Genomic DNA, 24,399 nt, shown 5'->3' on the forward strand with positions numbered 1-24,399 from the left:
GTTGTAGAATTATGACGACATTCAAAAATAAATGTAATTACTTTTTCCAAGAAACATATGCACTTCTTTTTAGGATTGTCTTGTGTTTGCTAGCCACAAGGTGGAGACATTTCCAAGTGTAGGTACATGCAGTGAAGGGCTGGGCTGCTACACATTTACTGTACCTGAGGGGGAACCGGTCATCACAGTAAGAGCAGCCACAGACTTAGTTCCAATGTAGTGGCTGTTCAAAAGAAACCGAGCCAGATCGTCAACGCTGTCAAACTGCCGACTCAGCACTTTCTGTGCCCACTCGCACACCAACCCACATGCGGCAATGCGCACCTCATCTTCTGCACTTGACAGTTGACCAGTAGCTTCAAAAACTTCACACTGACAATGAAAAATAAGCACAAATTTTCTAGGCTTTCACACATGCAATTTTTAGGTATTTGAGAGAAGTTTAATATTATTATAATGGTAAGAGTGATAAAATTGCAGCAAATCAGAGATAAGACAAGAAAAGATGAGTAAAAAAAAAAAGTAAAAAAAAAGTAGTAGTAACTCACCCCATCACCTGATTTGTGAAGATCTAGGTTGGGAAGAGATGGCATGTGTACACAAGCCTTCTTCCTAAGTCCACTATAGCAATATGTTCACAGAAGTCAAAGAAATACATCTGTCCATTATACCAAGAAAAGGTGCTTGGATTTCCACATATCAAAAAAGGTGTTAAATCACTTTGGTGTGAAGCAAATAACATACTGAAGATAAATTATTTGTTAATTGATAAATGTTTGTCAACACTGGAATTAAAACTAATTAAATTTAGTCTAATCTATGTCAATTGGTTAAACAATTGACATAATCTATGGTTTTCGATCTCATGAACTCTAATTGCACCTTTAAAGAACATGTCACACAGCTTAGAATGAAAGCTGATATATTTTACAGTTTTTGTTCTTAGATGTACACGGTGTATGTTATTACATCAAACATGACCATTAAACCTTAAAGATATGGCAACTACAGTATTGTTTGGAAAAATCAATCACCAAAAAGCTTAGATTCAATTCTTGTGCATAAAAAAATACAAGATGTCCTTTACTGGAATGAAAGTGTTGCTTTCTTGGGCATTAGAGTTGGTGAGGATTGGATTTCCGTTGCAGTAGCAACCGTCAACAACAAGCATGGTTTATTTCAGTGACGCACCACTCTGAAATTAAAAATAATATTCACGCTCACGAATGCACTTTCAATCATGCCTTCCCTAACACCAAAAAAACAATGACCACAGTTACAACACATAATAATTTCGGAGATTTGGCGTAACAGCTAAAGACATGTTGTTGTTATGTCGCTTACTATATGGTACCTTTTAACAAAACACTAAAATAAAAAGATTAATTTAGATTCATATCATCTATTAAAAACCTAAAAATCAATAACAACGTCAAACTTTACTTTGTCTATAAATTAAATTTGTTTTCTTTTTCCATTTCAAAATTAAGTTATAAAGTAGCAATACTATAGCCTGTACTTCCTATCAGAGCACAAAAGAGAAATAATCTCACTGTAAAACAAGGCTGTACAGAAATGAATGGACACTTTGCTGAATGTCTTTTGAAGATCAGCATTTGGCAGCCGATAGTAAACAGGTTTCCTATACAGCAAAACTGTTCAAGGACTCTAAGTTTATTTTGATTCGATTTCTGATCTATATTTAGCAGCTACATGAATTACAGCAACAGATGCTTTAGTACACAGAGTTCAGGGACAGGAACTTGTATGTGTCTGCTTTGGGGGACTGGGAAAAGGGAGGATGGGATTGTTACAAAAAGTTCCTTTGAAGGATATTTGGATTTGCCTCGCATGCCAAGTCGCCGCGCTTTCATGGTGGGAAAGACGTTCTTCATGATCTTTCCAAAGTCTGCAGCACTGAGAGCATGATAGCCCAGGCTATCACAGTAACTCCTGAGAAGCACACATGTAAAATAAATAAATTACAATTTGCACAGAGACCACTCACAGAAAACAAAACAAAAGCATAATCAAGCTCTGTGCAAAAATACTTGCTGAAGTACATTCTCCATACACTTAAACCTCAACCAACTAGGAACCAACTCTGGCTGAAATGTTTATGTATAAAGCAAGATGGCCCAGGATTCCTGGCTTACTTGTACTCATCATAGACTTCTTGTTTAGGCAGTGATGTTTCAGGGTGCTCCTCAAGATGGTTCCGAATCCAGCTAAATGCGTGCATCTGCTGGGAACGACTTGATGACATAACGCTCTGCTCACTGATAGAAAATAATTAAACAATACAATTAGAACTAAATAATAGTTTCTAGCTACAGATACTGTTTTGCTAATGTTTTTCTCCTACCATTAGCAAAACATAATATGGAAAAAGATTATAAAAGCATTAGTGAAAAGTTACATTGCCCTCATTTTGCATTTGATTTTGCCTGGACGTAGTTTTTAGTAGAACCCATAAGATCACTCACTTTTTCTCAATGCCACTGCTTGGTCCAGAAGGCAACTTGAGATAGAGGTAGAGTTTTTCAATGTCTGTAAGCTTCTCCACATCTTGCTGCAAACAAAGCAACAGAAACACAGATGATGTGTGCTCAATATAAAGCCGTTAAAATGCTAAAGACTTAGACTTCTTCTGTACTTGATGTACTTAATGCTAAGAAAATTAGATAATCATGACATAAAAGTATAGTGACATGACAGCATTTTACTTCCTGGACACACTGAAAACAAGCTTTTGAATAGAGGGGAAATGTATCTTTAGAACCACACAGAAAATTAATGATAATAATGCGTTACATTTATATAGCGCTTTTCTAGGTACTCAAAGCGCTTTTACATATGGAAGAGGGAATCTCCTCAACCACCACCAATGTGCAGCATCCACTTGGATGATGCGACGGCAGCCATATTGCGCCAGAACGCCCACCACACACCAGCTTACTGGTGGAGAGGAGACAGAGTGATGAAGCCAATCACTATATGGGGATGATGTGATGAGGAGGCCATGATGGACAGAGGCCATGTGCAAATTTGACCAGGATGCCAAAATTGTCTAGTTTGATTCAAAATTAAATAAAGCAAAAGTACAAGTTTAATCAGCTGGACCAAATACCTTTCTTTTACAGAATATACACAACTCAAAAGCTTGGGGTTGGTACAATTTTTACATTTAATGTTTTCAAAGAAGTCTCCAATGCTCACCAGTGCTGCATTTATTTGATCAAAAATTAAGTAATATTGTGAAACATTACAATAACTATTCTATTTGAATACATTTTAATGTATACTATGATGGCAAAGCTGTAAACAGTTGTTGTTGAATGTGTCTTGAACCTTTTTACTCAATTCTTTGATGAATAGAAAAGATAAAAATGGAATAACATTCCAAATGCATTTACTTTACATACATTTATTTAAAAAAATAATTAATCTTACTGACACTTTTGAACAGTAGTATACAGGGGGTCAACATGGTCATAATAACTGGACAGCATGGGATCAAGTGATTCTTTACTGTCTAGCACAGAGGAGAAGTGCTGAATGAAGGGGAAATCACAGATGTTTGAAAGACATCAGGGACCTATCCTATCCAATCAAAATGATCCACTGACTATTTAACAATAAAGTAGTAAACAATTGCAAATTTACTCTCTTTTTACAACATAATCATAGAGACAGATGTGTGGATTAAAAAAAGATCTTATTCTGATCTTCAGGTCTCTTTATTTGTCTTACAGCTGAGCTGTTACTAAATGTTAGTGTAGCACGCAGGCACTGAACAGCTCTTCAAAGAGAATGTGTAAGATGTTAGGGTGGGGCCGAGCTGATTTAAATTCTGCCCGAGTAGAGAGCAGCAGACACAAGTCTCTCCCTCCAGGCGCTGCTCCCCAATTTCACTTGCTGGCTCTTTCTCACTCGCAATCATATGCTTAAACCCATAAACAATCTATAAACATTGGATAGGGATATTATAGTGGTTTTTGAAATGTGTTCTGCACCTTGCAACCATCGTGCAAGATTACTACATGCAAGATTACAACTTTGAAGCCTTTACTCAACAAGCTGGGCTGAGACCTGCAGAGCTGTGAGCAGCGAATTAAAATAAACAGACTTCAATAGGATTGTAAGGCATAACCTCAAACAGGAAGTCATCCAAGGTAAAAATAATCCCGAAGAATACCTAATCCCTCAGCGATCAGAGCAGTCAGTTAAGCCTGCATAAACAAGCCTTTGTTTTCATGGTGTCTTCCTGTAATGGAAGTGGGGATCTTCAAAAGTCCCACAACACAAAACCACACCACACCACTACATCAACTATGTGTCCAAATTACCTCCTCAGAGTAAAGACCATATGAAAATAAACAATACCAACAACACACAGCTTATGAAACGTGGGGAAAGACTGTGGGGAAATGCACCTGTCACTTAAACATCTCTTCATCAGTGATGGCATCATCACACTGCTGATTCTCTCGCCCTCCCCTTTCCATCGAATTCTAAGAATAGTTGTGTCTCTCTCTGTCTTTTCCATTCGTCTCTTCGTTGCTAAGGGTTGATGGCTAGTAAATAGCTAAAGTTATCTACCACTGAGCGCCGTTAGCGTTAACATTGGAGAGGGGTAAGAAAAGTAAGTAAAAATGGCACAAGAATGCAGACGTCTCGGAGCCAAGAGGACAACCCTATTTAAGAGAGGACTTGGCATGACTTTTTAAAGGGTGGACAAACATAACAAGCATGTGGAAAACAAAAACAGCACACATACGCTACCGTTTAAAGGTTTGCCGTCTAATGATTGTTCTAATGTTTTTGAAAGTCTCTTATGCTCACTAAAGCTGGTTCTATTTTATCAAAAATACATTTTTAAAAAAATACTGTGAAATACTATTGCTATTTAAAATAACGGTTTTCTCTTTTTATATATTTTAAAATGTAATCTTATTCCTGTGATGGTAAAGCTGAATTTTCAGTATCATTACTCCAGTCTTCAGTGTCACATGATCCTACAGAAATCATTCTTATGATTTGCTGCCTATGAAACATTTCTTGGTATTAATGTATAAACATTTGTGCCGTTTCATCATTTTTGTGGAAACCATGATAAAAAATTAAGCTTTTTTGATGGATAGAAAGTTAAAAGAACAGAATTTATTTGAAATAGAAATATTGTATTATCACTGTTAATAAATTTAATGCATCCTTGCTGAATAAAAGTATTCATTCATTTATTTATTTTTAAATCATAATGAAACTTTTGATCTGTATTTTACACAAACCTTTTTTTAAGTTAGCCAAACTGAAAGACTCTTGGACAATGTACTTATGCTGATTTTTACAATAGCTTTGTCGAAAGTGTTTTCAACCTTATCATTCATTCATCAGTCTCTCAACACTGAGACGGAGAAAAAATTGGCAAACAAGTCATGACAATGTTCGGGAGATCCTGTAACTCATCACTATAGCTCATTCATGCAGGTGTAATGTCCCCTGGAGAGTGTGAAGGCCTCTTACTCAGCAATACTGAGCCTACTAGACATGCATGAATAACTCATGCATTATTCAGAAGGACTGAACCCACGTCACCCAGTCCTTTCTGACAAGCCTACAGAAGTTTATCACAAGCAAATTCTTCCAGGCCGGATGCCAGAACAATTCAATACTGGGACAAAGCAATGTTTCAGTAACAGTGAGTGAACATAATGAATTGAATTGTTGTACAATATCCAGCATGTTTTACATTAACCGCTTAAAGGGATAGTTCACCCAAAATATATTCTGCATCATTAACTCACCCTTATGTCATTCCAAACTTGTATGACTTTATATCTAATGTAGAATACAAAAGAAGATATTTTGAAGAACATTTTGTCAATAATATAGTTGTTTTGGACCCCACTGACTTTTTCATTGTAAGAACAAAAGCGGTTCAAAATATCTTCCTCTATGTTCCATGCACCAGTTTGGAACATTAACCATTTAAACTAAATCAAACCTGTAAACGTGTTTGTTATAAAGAAACCTTAAACACAAAGTGTAATGATCCTTCAATTACAGAGTTTAAGTTTTTTGCTCTGAATTTCTAATTTACATGGTTGGCCATTGGCCAACAATTTTAAGTATTATTATTATTTTTGGATTGACACTGTTAATAACATGTATATATGAGATAAGTTAAATAGCAGGTATTTGTGGGATACTACTATGGAATGAAAGTTTCATGAGAGGAGGCTGATGCAAGACTCAGCGAGGCCTGGCAACATCCTACAGAGGTCAACAGCGGCAGACTAGAGGAGGAGGGGGCGGATAAGGACAGAGGAGGTAAGCAGCAAACACAGGAAACACTGTCTAATATCTGGAGAGGATTTCATGTTACTTTTACTTTGAGGGGCCACACAGACCGCTGTCGATTTGGTTTTCCCAATACGTCACCACACACAACTCAAAACATTGAAAGGGATAGTTCACTTTAAAATGAAAATTCTTTCATCATATACTCACCCTCGAGTTATTTCAAACCTGTATGAATTTCTTTCTTCTGCTGAACACAAAGGAAGATATTTTGAAGAATGTCAGTAACCAAACAGGTAACTGGTCCCATTGACCTCCATGGAAGCTACTATGGAAGTCGACCAGTTAACTGTTTGGTTACTGACATTCTTCAAAATATATTTCTTTGTGTTCAGCAGAAGAAAGAAATCACAGGTTTGAAAGAACTTGAGGGTGAGTATATGATGACAGAATTTTGTTTTAAAGTGGAGTATCCCTTTAATGGTTGCAGCCCTACTTCCACTGATGTGAACTGTCTTCAATTTCTCAGCCATGCAGAAACATCCCCATATTAGAAACATTAGCACAAATTATACTGACATGCATTAGCATTAGTAGCCAATCACAGCACTTTCTAAATATCAATCAGGCCAATCAATCAGAGGTGTTTAAGTTACCAGTAATGAGGAATCCGGTCAGTCTCTCTCAAAACACTGAATGAGTTTATTTAGTGCAAGTTTACGAAGTTCTACACCCCCACAAATCCGCTCAAAAACAAACAAAGCGAAGACATGATATAAATAAAAGTGTCATTGTACAGTTTAGTCAGATTCATTGATTAAAATGGGAGTTGTCGACCTCAATGAGTTTGTGCTGAACTGATTGACAGCTCAGAGATTATAAAGGAGGCACACTTTACTCACTGTCTGTGTACTTTCATTTGAAATTTTGAAGAAAAGTTTGTTTTTCATGAGGCTTTGTGACTTTTCCAACAATTATATACTACAAAAAAGATACAAAAATAGATGTATTAAATGTTATAATAGTGATTTGACAATGTATAAAACAAATTCGAAAGCAAAATGTCTGAAAAAACTATAATAGGCACTCAGGAGTGGAAATGGCTGAGCAAATAAGTGCTTCTCTGCAGCCATCTACTGGTTTTAGTGGTAATTTAATGTCTTATTATAATTTTAAAGTATAAGGTTTTGTTTTACATCAAGTGTTGGTTTTCCTACATCATGAAACTTAGTTTTACAAATGGGGACAATCTTTGAAGTGTAAACAACAAATGTGTTTGGCCATCACATCAAGGGCGTAGGTTTGGTCTCAGCTTTGGTGGGGACATCCCACCCCCACACCACCCGCTTATTTTTTCAGCCAATAAAATGACGGCGTTCCTTGTACTGTCGTCCTGGCCGTCGGAATCGATCCAAATACAGATGGTACTCAACCAGAATGAGACTTTTACCGCCGCCGTTCCCGCGGCGGTAAAATTGCGGGGGTGTATTTGCTGGCTTTGACCGCTAAGAGGCGCTACAATCGCAGACTTTGAAAAGTGTCAGTTTATTCTCTCTATTGTGTAATCTGCCGCCGCGCCGCGGCTCATTGAGAGTGATTGAAATGTGGTAAAACAGATCAATTCAAGTTAAACATGTAGTTAAATGAATTCATATAATCACAAGACTGAAATTAAATGTAGGCCTAATACATTTAATAAATAATGAAAACATTTCAACACAAAACATTGCAATAGAAAAATATTAGGCTACATCAATGAGGCTTTGCAAGAGCAACGTCTCAACAGTGGACCGACGATAGCGCAGTGGACAACGCAACAGCACGAGCTTCACGGAGCTTCAAGCGATGCGATATCGAATCTCACTAGCTTTGGCTGACAGCGTTAAATGTTTTACCATTCTTGATGCTTAGATAGGTAACTGTTTATTTGAAGTCAAGCGTTTTGTTTAATTATCAATGGCACATTACAACATAAATTTGCTACTTTCCAGTAGAGCCGCTGCACAGACGAGAAAACTGATGAAGGAAGATTATCAGCCGATCGCGTCAGAAAATGAAAATGGAAGCTATCTTTAATCTGCTAAATTATTGTTTTGTGAATCATCCACGAAATTGAGATGACTGACAATTGATACCCGTCATAGCAAAGGAAGAAATTTTTAAAAACAGATCCTGGACATTTCAAGGTTTAAATAAAGTGTCGGGGCAGTTTATTTAGGCTATTTAAAACAGGGTTGCATCGAGTTTATTAAGTAAGAAACAGAATCTTATTCTTGCAACATTTTAAATCTGTATTGCCAAACAAATTGCAGCTAAATAAACAATTAAAACAGTAGGCTATAGTCTACAAAACGAAAATAGTTCAAAGCAACATAAATTAAGATTTTCTTTGCTTCTCTCTCGCGCTGGATCTCTTTTATTTTAGTTTATGTCTCCCTGCACTGCGCGCGCCGGGTCTCTCTCGAAATTAAACAAGATTTCAGGGTAAAACCCCATTATACAGCTGATAATTCACCTTACAATAAAACGAGGTGGATCGCGAATAAGCGCTGTATCTGCTGCTCACTTGCATTCGTTTAGTTGGCAAGAACGCGTTTCGTCGATAGTTCATGTTTAGATAATGCCAGATTGTTGACACACACACTACTCAAACGTGTTAAAATTCTACAAAACCAGTTGAAACAAATGGATTGAACACTTCAACTGAAAGTGTGTGTGAAACCCCTTTAAATACAATAGCCTACATAAAACTACAATATTTATAATTTAAGGGCCTACATTTGGACACATCGAGAGATTTATCTTTAAATGTATTTTGCCTTTGCCTGGTCATCAGACTCACTCTGCATATGAAAGACAGAACATTTAACACCTCCTGAACCCCCAACCCCCCACAGGCTATCTGAGTCTGAGACCGACTTAAAACAAAGAGAAGTCGCAATTCACACTTCATTCTAGACATAGCATTAGGCTAGTAAAGTGTTGATAATGAAATAATTTAATTATTTAGGCTACATGTAGGCTAATAGGCTAATATTTCTGTCATAAAAGTTTATTAATAAACATTTAATTATTTCAATAATTGAAGAAATAAAACACTACCTCGGTTTGGGCAGCTTTTTCCAAGCAAGCCTAAATACAAACGCATGTTCATTTGTTCAAACGCATGTTAAATTCCACGGGGATCTTTGGATCCTTACAACCAGGGTGCGCGATTTGTGAATTATCTATTATTATTTTTTTATATATAAATCTCGAACCACAGTGCTTTGTGCTGCTGCTAAACTAAATAACATTTATATAATATTTATGAACTTAAATAAAACAATATCGCAACATTTCGACAAATAAATTATCTGATCTATTTTTACAATTTAATTCAGGGCGATTTAGCCTAGAGACTACATTTAATTATAGCGAGATTTTCACCCTTGTCCGTTCATCATTGGGAAGCGCTCACAGCTTTTGAGTAGATCTGCACCTCTCGGTTTCATACGGATTACCTAATCAGATAACATTTATTAAATATTTAGACATTTAAAAGCTTTAGACATAGCCGATTTCTTATCGTGACTGAGCGGAGGAAAGTGGCTTTCGGTTCATTTTTGTGACGCGCAGTTCCCGGAGACATGCAGAGACGACAGATAAACTTTTGAATAAAAGTTTGAATATGAATACAAGTTTACAGTTTTGACCGATGTAGGCTAGGCTACTCTACTCTGATCTGTATGACTAAAAAACTACGGAGTAGCCTAACTGGCCTAAGTTATTTTAGCTGTCTGTTATGAGAAAAATAAATCCAAATGAACGCGCAGCCGCGTCTGCCGAACACTAATTCAACATGCCAGAATAAAACCCGACTTTAGAACAATGGATAGCGCCACTCGGTGTGGTGTGCCAAAATACTTAATTAAAAACTTCAATATTTCATTCAAAATAATCTCAAAACGCTTTGTGACATTTTGAAAGCCGTGCATGCATTAAGGCACTGGAACCATTAACTGAAACTGGTTCTGATTTTATTGTTTGTCGTTTAAACGTGCCTGTTGCATATCTTTATTTTATATATTTTAAATGGTCTATTGGTGAAGTAATTTATAGCATTGGTTACTGTGGAGGGAGGGGGGATTAAAATAATTCAGCAGAAGCAGGGATGTTTAGACCAGAAGGAAATCCCCGTCCCCCTGGAAAATCGCACCTTATTAAAACCATGTTTTACAAACTCTATATGAACCAAAAAAAAGGCTATCCTGTATAAAAAAAATGTTTTGTTTGTTTGATTGTCTGCATTAATAATAGGCTATGACATGCATTAATAGGCTAATATAAAATGTACAATAATCTTTGTTTGTACGGGATTCGAACCCGTGTCATCCATATGACCGATACGTAAATTCTACCACTCGGCCATGAATATACTCATTTAAAAATGCCCGGTTTATCCAATCTCTTCCAGAAAAGCGCTCATCATTCGTCTCATTCCTCAGTTGAGTAGTAAACAAATAATCAGCTTCTTTGCACCTAATTTATTTTTGTTCGTTATTTTTGTTATTATTATTATTTTATCACGCTGCTCCCAACGGGCAATAGGCTTATGTCGCCCACCGACGTCTAGGTTACAATATGAAATAAAGGCTATATTGTTCTCGTCTCTATTTTAAAATTATGATTCTATTTTTCTGTCCTAAACAATGTTCTATAGTAGCCTATTTCATCTGTTAATTGACATTAACCCCGCTTACATTTCAAAATACGGCAATAGCTGCTGTTTTGCACAATGTCCCTCTGCGCCACCTGGCGGTCATTTCGCGAATGACTTTGAAATGCGACTGGATTATTTTTACCGCGGTAGTTTCGCCGCGGTGCCTGTCGCGGCGGTAATAGGCATTCTGGTTGAGTACCATCTGTAGCTGCAGCAGGGTTTTTTCCTGGCTCAAAACTAGGCGGAGTTGGTAAAATTCTGATGATGTATTTTATTCAAAAGATAATTTAACTTGTATTTTTCATATACCAACATATAGCCTATACTGTGTTTTCCACAGTACTTTTGTGGGTGGACCTCTGTATTTTACATTCTCGGTAAATATTTTAAATTCTCTTTCACTTGTCCCTTCAAAAAACAAAAAAGCGTTAAAGTCAAGCCCTGATATGTTTTCCTTTATTGGTTTTCCCTGAAGAGAATTACGTACGTTGTTGAAAACGAAAGTAAAAGAGTGACCCTCGTTCATTGCGTTTTTACCGTGGGGAGAGTTCCGTCTTCCGTTTCTTTATTAAAATCAACAATGATTGATCTGTCATCCACCCTCGATTAATTTGAATGTTATGTTTTTATTACTTAGCCCGCCCGACCCGCGGATTATGATCCGCGCAGCACTATCGGCAAACTATAGGCTATGGTTTGAGAATGGACACAGGAACCCAACAGAACCGTCACGGTGGAAAAAGTGTATCTGAGCATGTGACTGTCTATCCGAGTTTTGTCGAGAGCCGGAGGCGGCACCAAATTTGACGGAGGCGGCCGCCTCGTAATTCTCTATGCAGGAAAAAGGAGTAAATATTGGTGGGGACAATTTTGTCATTTTAAAATATTGATTGGGACTAGTACCTAGCGTCCCTCCCTAAACCTACGCCCATGCATCACATTAAAAATAACATTTCAATTGGATAATATTCAGAATTTGAGCTTTGAAGAGCTGGAAAAAGTTGTGTGAAGTGCTTGAAAAAGACTCATTCTTATAACAGTAGTCTATAACGGTCTAATTCACTGGGTTATGATCAAAGCTATATGTGATTCATATCAGCATTGTCCCATTTAAATTTCAGTGTATCACTCACCTAGAGCTGCAAGATTCCGGATTAATTAAGAATCATGATTTTTTGTTTTTGTTTCAAACAGAAACAGATGATTCTCCCACGATTCTGAGCAGACAACTAAACAAAATAACATGTAATTTACTAGAGGTTCTGACAAAATTGCTGCCGTATATTTCAGTTGTTTAATTCATCTGAATGAATTATATTTTAAAAATCAGTTTGAATGAACGATTCAATGACTCTAAATACTTGTTTCACTACTGGATGAATCAGCGTTTTTTGAACAAATCTCTTAAGTGAATGATTCAAATCAATAGCTATGACGTTTCCATCCAAAGTTGCGAAATTAACTTATGCGCAAAATTGGAATATTGGAATATCACAAAAAAAGGAAGTTGCTGCAGTATGAGAAGCCATTGTTTAAAATAATTTTGTATATAACGAATTACTTAAGCCTTAGAGCGCACAGACAAAACACAATGAATTTATCTTGCTTTCAGAGGTGGATGCCTGTTGTTTGGGAACACAGTCATGTAAGACAGTTCTGGGAGGTAATTATACTGAACCATTTTGACGACAAACTTTGCTTAGGCATTTTAAAATGACCAAAACAGCATTTCAGCTGTACAATGAGATCAGTCCACAGGTTAGTCCAGTTATGCAGTCTCATCGCAAAGTCAGAAGTCACATGACTTTTTTCAGTAAATGTGTTTCCATCGTAGGTTATGCATGTTTTCTTTTCATAAGATAAAAAGTTTATCCGGCAATTTAAAGCATTTTATCATTCAACCTCACTGCAAATATTCTTTCCAATTAATGTAAATCAATATTTACATAGTCTAACATTATTAAATGAATGTATCTTCAATGTGTCCCACATTGTGTTTCTACTTTGGATAACCATAATAGACGGGTGTTAATATCATCAACTTTGTCATTGTTTTCACCACAATAGAGTAAGTGCACTAGAATACTGAACTGAAATCTACCGATGACAGTGCTAAACCGGCTAAACCCTTCCTGAACGGTAAACACCATAAGGAAGTCAAAGCAAAGTCAGTCAATGTTAAAGGTGACATATTATGCCCCTTTTCACAAGATGTAATATACCGTAAATCTATGGTGTACCCAGAATGTGTCTGTGAAATTTCAGCTCAAAATACCCCCCAGATTATTCATATATTATATTTAGAATTTGTTACAAGCATTTTAGTATTGTTATATTTGATAGCAGAAGCAGTATATGACTCCATCATCCTCCATCTAGCACTCAATGGCCAGTCCTGTTGTAACTTACAAAAATAATAGCACCATAACAAATCCAAGTCCCAAAGAGAATCAACTTTTAAGGTAGGGAGGGACTACCTTAACTTTCAGTTTGTGTCTATCACACCTTATGTAATGTTTGCATGAGGCTACTTTATTAATAAAAAACAATAAAAAATACTTCTTACTTGTAGGTGTCCAACCTTATTATTTGATTCACCACGTCAATATCTTAAAATTAACCAAATAATTAAATTTGTTATGGTTTATAGAACATTTTTGCAGGCTTTATATATTTTTTTGTATTTATAAATGATGTTTATGTTAAAAATGTCAAGTACTACAGTATTCTTATTTAACTCTTATTTATTTAATATGTATTTAATATATACAACATTTTTCATTGATATCAAATACTCACCAAAATGCAATCCACCTTTGATTGTACAGTTTTGCTGCAAAAAAAGACAAGAGAAATAATCAGCATGACACAAGGGTAACTTGAGAAACATTCATAAAGCTGGCTTTATTAATAAATCAGTGGCATTCAAAACATCTTTCCATCCTCTAACCCGTCGGCCCCGTCCGGCTCAGACCAATATATCCTCAGGAACACATGTGCTTACGCACAAAAAAAAAGTATCTTGCTTTAATGTTCCATCAACCTGGAGGTCTATAAATATTACTGCCAATCTGAATGTTTTGACCATCAGGAACCGGAATGAACCAGTATGGAATCTATATACAGGTATGGAACAGTAGAGAGGATAAAATTTGCATTCAGAGTAATGTAAAGATACTTTCCTTGTGATGGCTATAGAATAAATTGAACATTCAAAGGATACTATATTCTGGGTACAGTCACAGGTCAATCTGCATTAAAGGTGAGAATAAAAAAAGACCCCTTGCAAAATGCACACACTCTTCCATTTCCTTCAATATTACAAGAAATGTCACGTCAGGCCACACAGTGGCTGTACAACAAGACAGTGCAAGGACAACAGGGCACTGTTCTGAATTCAGTGTAATTGAATTCAGTGTATTTACTCGTTGTTCACATTACCTGCAGATATAGATATATATATATATATATATATATATATATATATATATATATATATATATATATATATAGTGCAAACCAATAAATGGTACTTTAATAATTAACTGTACATACAATGTTATTAAAAAAATCTGTTTTTATAACAATAACATAACATTCTACATTAGAATTCAACCAAGCCATGTAATAAAAAACAATAATAATGATTGGTTCAGTATTAGCCTAATTACTTATGGAAACACATATTTATCCTTTATACAGTATAGACTTATTAGCCTCGTCAAAAGTACTGGTACTAAATAAAAAAATAAAAAAGATACCAGCCTTTCTGCATTACTGGTAATACCGAGAAAGGGGTCAATCTGGTACCCGCTGATAGGTGGCTGCTTTCAAAAGCTCCTGTGCGTATTTGTGTACATGCTCTGTAAAGAACATCAAAGGTTTCAATTTACAATGTGTTTTTACAGCTCTAAGCATTGTAGCAAATCACACACATGTTTGTTGTTGGCAATTTTCATTCAACCAGCTGATTTCTGTAAATGAATGTAAAACTAAATGTATATTGCAGCACAGGGTGAAGTCAGTACCGTATATACAACAACAATTTGAGACAAATAAATTTAATATAAAACTATAACCCTTTAGATTATTGGCAGCATTAAAAAAACGAAACGATGTGACAGCCATGGGCTGAACAATACAAGTTACCGGTAATATCAATCGAAACTATGAACTTGTTGCCCGAAACACATCAACAAGAAAGAATGAAGGCTACCCTGTAAAACAACTGCAATGATGTGATTCAAAAAATGACCCTATTCTATCATCATGACTGCAATCCTCAACTACAAGTTCATTCCTCCTCCTCGTCGCTCTCCTCCACTTCTCCCTCTCCGGCCTCCGCTAACTCTGCTCTGCCTTGCGCTAACAGCTCCCGCCCAGATGCGCAGGGCTCTCTTGCGCGCGCAATCTGCACCATAGAACTGGCTTAAACAGACGATCTGACAGGTTTTAGAAGATTAAACACAACCCCAAACTAAAAAACAGACCAAGCCTCTATTTGAGACCGGCCTTTATTTATCCAAACCTGTAGCCTGTTTATTTATCCACACCAGGCGTGTAAAATATATTTGGTACTCGGCTATTATTTGAAGTTTGACGGTATTATAGTAAATTTTACACAGCATTACAATAGGGTTGTCAGTCCCATATTCTGTGCTAAATACGGCCGCGTTCACACAGCATTCAGTTTTGTATGAGCTGCCGTTGGTGGGAGACGTGCCGCTCAAACGTAGCCTACTCTCTGCAACCAGTTACGAAGCATTTAACACTGTTGTTTGTTATTAAAATATCTAATGGATGAACTCGCGCCTCGATTGGACTCAAATGATTTAATTATGCGCTGTCAATCATGGTAAAACTGGACAGTTTTATAGACACCATCATGTTTGACACTGTTGCTATGGTTACTGCTATAGTTAATTAGAATGCGGTTGTGACTTCAGCTGTTTGATCATACAGATGAATGAACATAATAAAGCAGCTACTTTAATCTCCTGAAAATTTAAAACATTTCAAGCTCCGGCTTTTGTGGGCAGGAACGAGACAAAACGTGCAAGTTTCGGGCGGGAGCAGAATACAATCTAACTTCTTTTTGCCGGAACAGTAAATAATCTTGCGGGAGTGGGATTGAAAAATCCATCCCACGCAGACCCAAATTTACGGCCCAAATTTCTCTGGCACTGGCCCTGAGCCATCAGGCCATCCTTACTGTCAAGCTCTGATTTGCTAATCACCAAAGCTATACACCACACACACAATGGCTTTAAATTATAGGACATCCAATCAGGCAGCGTGTTGTTTCAACATTCTGACTTTTTAATCCCATATAAAACCTTTCAGGCTTATGCCACAGGCCAAAGCCAAATAGCATGCGTGTTCTTAGAGAGTCAGTCATATGACTGTCCCTATGAGCGAGGGAGAGGTCAGGGAACTAATGAACTGTTACTAGGCGAGTTGTCGTTCCCATGTGGCTTCAGGCCAGGTAAAACTCATTAAACTGTTTCTAGGTAGTCTTGAAGCAGGTAAAGGTTCGCACCACTGTTGTCAAGGCAGCCAGTATAAACAGTTGTTCCCGTTAATGTCACTTCCTGTGGCAACATGTTATTATCAGACTGTTTCAAGCAGACACCTGATTGAGACTTACTTAATGAGCTAAACATGCAATCATCAACAACAGCAAAGTTTAACACTATTAGCCCGGTGTTCACATGATACACAGATAAAGGGCCGTAATTTAGAGAGCAGTACGTCTTAAATAAACTGCAATGCTATATGTCAAACATGGCCAATTCATAAGATGTTGGTAGTGTAAATGAACTGCAAAACATTAGAAGACAAAATAAATATATTGTGTACTGCTTTATGCTGCAATTTTTATATATATATTTAGGGTCCTACCATCCTAGTTTACACAATGCAGGAAAACGGGAACGGAATTGCTATTCCAGTCATTATAACGTAATTTATCTCTCGGATTATCACAGAATTTAGCAAATTTTGGATTAATAAATCTGGTTTAGCGCTGTACAACAAATTTAAACCATGAAATGGACTAGTGTCTGTGATTATTAAACCGCAAAAGACTGAGAGCCAAAACATTAGGGGTGTAACGATATTCAAACCGTTACACCACCTACGGTACGAACCGCGATACTCTCATTTCGAACCGAAAGCGCCCCGCCCCCTACTGCCCCAGCCCAACTCTCACTTCACCTTATGTCACAAAACTATTTTTTCTGAAATTTGATTAAATAGTAATTAGTAGCCTACACTTGTAACAACTAATGAAAGCTGTATTTTTACTAAATAAATATACACTAACTTTTGATGACAGACAGCTGCGCTTGTGACAGGTCACAAACTGAAAGAACGAGCAGAGAGAGAGAGAGAGACCCTCCTCCGGCCGCGCATTCTCACCGCCTTCAAACTGTTTTGCACTCCCTCCCTCGCGCATATTAATCAAAACCTTGAATTGACACTATGGTAAAAGGTCGGAAGACCGAAGCTTCCCGTGGAGCATTGGGAGATTTTTTTCCTGAATTGCCGGTGTGTATTGTGCTAAAAACGTTGCCTTATCTTCTCTGAAAAGCGTTCCGCACATTCAGCTGAGACAAACCACACTTTCAATAAACCTAAAAACCTATCCAGTGATTAAATGTTTTCTGTGTTGACACAAATCTTTTGCAATGTCCTAAACTGAAGGGATAATCACACAACGCGTACACATCCGCTAATGACACCTCCGATTCACATTCCTTTGAACCGATTCCATTTAATGAATGGTTACTAACAACTGATCTATCCAACAACTCACCAGATGTCTAAATCGATAATACTTTACAATAAAGTTCAATTTATTAAAAACTCTAGTTAACTACATTAGTTAACATTAACTATTAGTAAACTGCACTTCTACAGCATTTATTAATCTTTGTTAATTTCACCATTTACTAGTAGCCTTATTAAAATCAAAAGTTGTTAACATTAGTTAGCCTAATGCACTGTGAAGTAACATAAATAAACAAAGGATGAACAGCTGTATTTTTATTACCTAAGATTAACAAAGATTAATAAATAATACAGTAAAAAGATAGTTAATGAGTTAAATTATTGGTATTGTTATTAAGTTAAAAGTGAATCGTGTTCTTTATTCTTGCTGGTGCCCTACCAGGAACCTTGCCCTCACAGCAAACAACCGAACCGAACCGAGGCTCCAAAAGACTTGTATATGTCATTCCAAAGATAAATTGATGCTGTATTGGCCGCAAACGGAGGCCCTACACCACTTCCCAGATAAACGCCATAAATGTACACAGCTGTCCACATGATATAAAAGAAAATGGGATTTATTAGACCAGACAATAAATTAGCAAGAAAGTATTGTGGTCTAAAACCAGGTGTTTTGGTTTCATTGTCCAACTCTTGCATGCATGTATGTTATATATATATTAATTATATTATTACAATAGACATTCAAGGTTTGTTTTTTCCTGTAAACAGTGGCCTGATTTAAGCCACAGACTTTTATCCTGCCGGTCACTGCCCCTCCCCCGAAGATCCCCTCCTCCAGCTGGCCGCATGTGCTCTGATCATAACAGGAACGTAAACAACCGCCTGAGAGAGAGAGACAGATAGACAGAGCGAGAGACGGGGTGGTGGGGGGAGGGGGGAGGTGAAGGGTCACTGTGTCACTGGTTAGAATGGATAGCATGAACATCTCTATCTTTTACTCTCAATAAGGTTGTCCTGGGAAGAGGGCAGAGGCCTGTGAGCTTCACGGCTAATTCCACATGAACAGAGTGCTGACTGAGAGCAGCCAGACATCACAACAGAGAATAACACTACTGCTAGTCAGCATGACCTACATGTGTGATATTTGTGTGTCAGTGTGTGTGCACGAGAGATTGGGGATGAGAAAGCGCTCTCTCTCTCTCTCTCACCGACAGACAGAAAACACCACTGAACCTGATGAACTCAGCTACTACTGTCTGCATCTCATAACCTCTTGTGTGCACTAAAGGCCTGATATACTTCACACCAGTTTGTTATTTGATTTCAATTGATGTAATTTCGAACAAAATCAAGTCAAAACGAAATTTGTTTACGGTTTGTTTGTTTAGAGAGTTTCCAGAAATTTCTGGAAAAGTTCGCTCTGGTTGGTAAAATAACTTTGAACTACTATTAGTCTGTGGTGGTTGTGCACTGTAATTGACCAAGGTTTGGCTCTGGGGCTCCGCCTTCTTTTGACAAGGAAATCCAAGAGGATGCTCATACTGGTGGTGGTTGAGGAGAGACCCCCTGATATGATTGTAAAGCGCTTTGTGTGAACAGTAGTACATAGCGCTATATAAATGCCTCATTCATTCAAATCTTCTCCGGTTCATTTCTTCATTCAGTCCGTTGAAGTCAGACACAAGAAAAAACATTGAAGTTGCACTTTTATTTGAGAGCAACACTGACACTTTTTTCATTTGTAATACTGTAAAGCTGCTCGCTTTAAAGCAATCTATTGCATAAAGTGCTATATAATAAATGTAACATGACTAGAGTGCCAAAAGGGCTTGAGCAAACATATGCAATGATCAGATGCTTTCTTAACTGCTATATTCTCACCACTGTCATTTTTTTGTAGTGTGTTTATTTTGTTACTGAGAGGCAAACATGCACATATATATATATATATATATTTTTTTTTTTGCTCTAAATGCGCTCTCAGCAGCGTAGGGATGTTTACTAACAGTATACCGCAGCAAAGGTATTTCTATTTTTATTTATTTACCCCAAAGCAAAGAACCTAAGTATATCAAGGCCTTGCTGGGGCCTTATCAGGACACACACACACACACACACACAGCTATTACATACAGCAAAGCTAAAATAAAATAAAATACTCAAAGCATTTTAAACACATACAGATATCTTAAGCACAAATGAGTACCGGTATCATAGGCAGCATGCTAAAGCTATTAGCACTTAGAGAGCAGCTCATAGCAAAAGTATGGCCGGCTTCAGACCAGCAGCTCATCTAAGAGGAACTGTCGGCTTCCCAGACTGCTGTGAGCAGTGGGGCGATCTAAGGTCTGGTACACAACACATGCCTGGTAAACCACTGATATCTTAGGGTGTGTTCACAATTGCAGTTTGGTTCTCTTCGTTCCTTTGGTCCAGACCAATTTTTTTTTAAATACATTTTGTCCTGGTTCGCTTAACATTCACACTGTCATTTTTAAAACCAAACCTAAAGATGTAACTAGATATTCAACGAAACTTACCCAACGTCCAAAACAATGTTGTGTGCTCGTTCTGACGCCGGTACTAAACTGTAATGGGCAACACCACTCCTATGATGAAAAAAACTAGGTATGCTTGAGCATTCTGTACTTTTTAGGGTCGCATCTTGTGACGTCATGTCCTGTTTTTGGATTGTTTAGATGTAGCTATTTGGTCCGTGTTGATTTGTTGCCCAAGAAACATTTATTATTATTATTGAAAACAGTTATCTTTATTATGAGAACCGCAATACATTTTTGGTCAGGATTCTTTGAATATAATGTTAAAAATAACAGCATTTATTTGAAATGTACATATTTTGTGACACTAGAAATGTCTTTACTGTCACTTGATCGATTAAGGGCATCCAAGATGAAAAAAACTAGTATTAATTGCTTTAGAAAAACCAGTAGTGCAAAAAAAAAAAAAGTAAAATCTCACACCTTTTAAGTAAATCGCAGAAAGACAGAGGAAATGCTATATGATACACAACTAGTCTTCTCAAACAGGAAAACTGTAACTTTCATTGGGACTGAGAGTATTTTGCAGACCTAATAGAATGCTTATACAGCAAAACCACAGACATAGATCCTTCCATTGTTCGAGCATCAGTCTAAATGTAGGCTAAACCAAAAGAATCATCTAACAGCACCAAAGCAGCAGTCGCGAGCCATTCTCAGAGACTGCAGCTTGGCAAAAACAGCTGGGCTTTTTGCCAGCGGTGCTATAGCTCATTTTCATTTCTCTTTGAAGGTGATTACCACCATTGTGTTTGGATCTCTTCCCCTCCTCCAAAATTCCATCGTATTTCCCTTCATATGTAGATGAAGAAAGATTCACACACACTGATGTGGATGTACATACACATGAACACAGCCATGTAAAAATAAGGGACCAAATTCACCCCTTTCAAACTCAGCTTTGTGTGTAACTTAAAGCCAGCTGTTTATCTAAAATTACCTGACAGATCTGGTGTAAACCAAGTGACAACATCTCTAAAATAAGCTTGAGGAGCTAAATCACAGAATTACAGAAAGTACAGCTCATTCTTAAACAACCCCCTCTGCTGGTCTGTTCGCAAAAATAAATTGTTTTTTTTTCCCCTTCCCAGGTAAGATTCTACAGATTTGTCTGCTACTTCTTTTCAGTTTACAGGTAGTATTTATGCATCAATAATCTCCATCATCACTGTATAAATTACAAGATATTCCCATTAGTGACAAACTAGTTGCTATAGGCAAATCACAATCTCTTTTCCAAAAGGCTCGCCAGCACCAGTGCCAAATACCCTGTTCTTTTCCACAGAGACAGTACCATGTGCCAACCAGCATGCCAAATGCAGCTCAGGGGTATCAGCTATCACATCGACACGACAGGCCTAACCTTTAGAGCTCTGCTCAGAGTGAAGGGCAAGGAGCACAGGCTGAGACTGTCCACTCATCATATGGATGTCTGCGTAAACAGTCAATCCATTTAATAGTACTTAGAGCTATAATGAACAGCAGAATTCAAGTGTGAACGACACACAGCTTCAAGTTAAAATTAAGTCAAATTTAAAACAGAAAAAAATAAATAATTCCATGGATCATCTGTCCAATGCTCGGTCCTGGAAACTAAACTGATATTGTGAAGTATTTTGTGTGTGTATTTCGTTGTTATTATTTGATTAAGATTAAATTAATTAGTAAAATAACTGTCAGTTATGTCCAAAATAACTGAATTAATCTATTCCGAATCCACTGATAACAACAGCTGAGCCCACCAAGTGAAACTATATCCAAACAAAACTGCATTCAAAAAGAAAAGTACTAAACACTGTTACTTAATGATTGGATTAATAGCTATGTGTCCTCCTAAACCAGTCTCAGGTTCCCAGAAAAATAAAAAAAAGGTCATAATATCAACATGGTTTCACTCCACCATTAGTTGAATGAACTGATTAAAGGATAATTCAGTAAACAACGGAGCAACAAGGAATATGCTACATTGAGGGTTCCCCCCTTTTTACAAATTAATTTCCTTTTTTTGTTCCACTATAGTTGCTTATGAGTACTGGATAAAAACTTTAAAGATAAAGAATTATAGACACATACATAGTAGCTAACACAACACTACAGAGGTTAAAAACGTATATTTGCTATAGAAATGCCCATGACTCTCCAATCTCACGCCAAAATACTCAGTAGAAACACAAATAATATATATTGCACAAAAAGGTAAACAAATCTACGCCCCACACTGGACGTACAGTAGCCGTTGCTGCAGATGCATGTCGTTGAGAGCATGTCTCAACATGCAAAAACAAGGGTGGTGGTGAGGGGGATGGAGGCTGCAAAATAATCGTGTCAGCGTTTTTTTAATTTTCGCTGCCTCAAGAAATGTGCACCAACAATGATCAATTTTAGGTAAAACTACTGACCTAAGAGAGGACTGGGTTGAGTGACTATGCACACAGAAGATATATGTTTTCCTCAAAAATATGTACTGAGCAAACGCATGCGCTGCTACGCTATAAACATCTTAAGCCATGGCTGCATGTTTCACGATGTCTTCATATTTAATAACAGTCACAAAGCGGGTACCCGATGAATTAATACACATTTTGGATCACCGCAACACAACTATAATGTGAAGAGCACAATGGGTCTATATCGGATGCATTGGTGTCTACAAGGAAAGCGTGTCTACGCACACTGGCCGTTTAAATGCGCGCGGCTGTACCCGGTTGCTGCTGCTGCACGCGAGTTGTTTACCATCACTAGCGCGCCCACTAAATCTGTTTAGAGCGCGTGGTCGCGGGAAATCTTTCGCCCATTCCAAGACACAGACATGTCAATTTCTGCACACTTTCACGAGAAGACAAAAAAGCTATTTGCCGATAAATAACTACACTGTCCACGACAGCCAAGACGAGTAACCAACCTCACATTTTAACAACCATCTGCTCAGTCCAAAACAAACAACTTTGATAAGTTATCGTATCGTTATCATCACAATAAGGAAAGCAACGGCGAGATTAGTTAAATACACACACATGGTTACTGTACCCATGACTCACTGTCAAGTGGAAACGAGGGAGCATCTAGAATAGAGCTAATTAGGATGGAGAGCCTTCGATCCCATTAACCCCCACATATCCAGCAGCACTCACTCACTTACTGGCCATTATTTCAGACAGACTTAACTTACCAGATTGAGTTCTTTATTTTTAGCTGCAACGCATTCGCCTCAGGCCCTTGCAATCCTTGAACCGCGGAAGGTAAAGGTCCGACCCCAGGACCAGACTGCTGCTGGTCATCAGCCATCACGATGCGACTCTGTTGAGACGAGGATGGGGATCTAACAAGTAGGCCTTAACCTGAACCTGGAGAATGCAGCTTTCCTCCGTAAATAGTACATCACGATCACTGCCTGTTGATTTCACTGACAAATCGGACTCGGCTCTAATACATCACGTTGGTAATTCATGGTTTGTGGTTGCAGCTGAGGTCACTATCCCTGCGCGTGCACCAGGAGCAAGGAAACACTTCGAGCTGCAGCAGGTTCAAAGTCAGACACTACCTACCTAGAAGCTCACTGGCGACCACTGGGGAAGCTGCTGCTGCTGGGACCGCGCATGCGCACTGCGCCTCCAGCGGAAACCCACACGAGGGTGCTGCAGCGAGTTCATCTAGTTCAGTAGTGTATAATCACTCATGTTCTGAAGCATAACTGGCTGTCAGTAAGGATTGATTGATAACATCCTTCTCATTGTTTTACAAGATTACCGTCATACTCGATTGTTTGTCTTTTTATCAGTCACATAAAGAATTCACCCTGGCCTGGAGGTGTGTTGAAATTTCCTGTCTTGTATTGCCATAAATAAATGAATAAATACAATATAAAATTATCTGAAATACACATTATACTTATTTGATATTTTATTTATTGGCACTTAAATTATGTAGGCATTGAACGATAACGTTTTTATTTAATAAATAGCCTCGGTTAAAATAACCATGTATACATAAACAATTAAATGAAAGGGATAGTTCGCCCAAAAATTCGGTCAGCATTTACTCACCCTAAAGTTGTTCCAAACCTGTATTAAATTGTTTTTTTCTGTTGAACACAAAATAAGA

The 24,399-nt window shown here is 37.5% G+C and overlaps 1 protein-coding gene across 2 annotated transcripts in view; it reads right to left on the reverse strand.

The window, feature by feature from the left end:
* The window catches only part of rfx7a (regulatory factor X7a), a 31,416-nt gene extending 7,648 nt beyond the window's left edge, over positions 1-23,768 (reverse strand). For both annotated transcript variants that reach the window (XM_079605515.1, XM_079605514.1), the window contains exons 1-7: positions 23,468-23,768; positions 13,805-13,838; positions 2,487-2,572; positions 2,157-2,279; positions 1,833-1,953; positions 549-629; positions 165-372 (exon numbers count right to left, since the gene is read on the reverse strand). In XM_079605515.1, coding sequence (XP_079461641.1) covers positions 165-372; positions 549-629; positions 1,833-1,953; positions 2,157-2,279; positions 2,487-2,572; positions 13,805-13,838; positions 23,468-23,583 — 769 coding nt within the window. In that variant the 5' untranslated portion in view covers positions 23,584-23,768. The remainder of the gene's footprint in view (positions 1-164; positions 373-548; positions 630-1,832; positions 1,954-2,156; positions 2,280-2,486; positions 2,573-13,804; positions 13,839-23,467) is intronic.
* Positions 23,769-24,399: the final 631 nt, after the last annotated feature.

This window comes from Phoxinus phoxinus (assembly GCF_949152265.1).
Source record: "Phoxinus phoxinus genome assembly, chromosome: 2".
Lineage (NCBI taxonomy): Eukaryota > Metazoa > Chordata > Actinopteri > Cypriniformes > Leuciscidae > Phoxinus > Phoxinus phoxinus.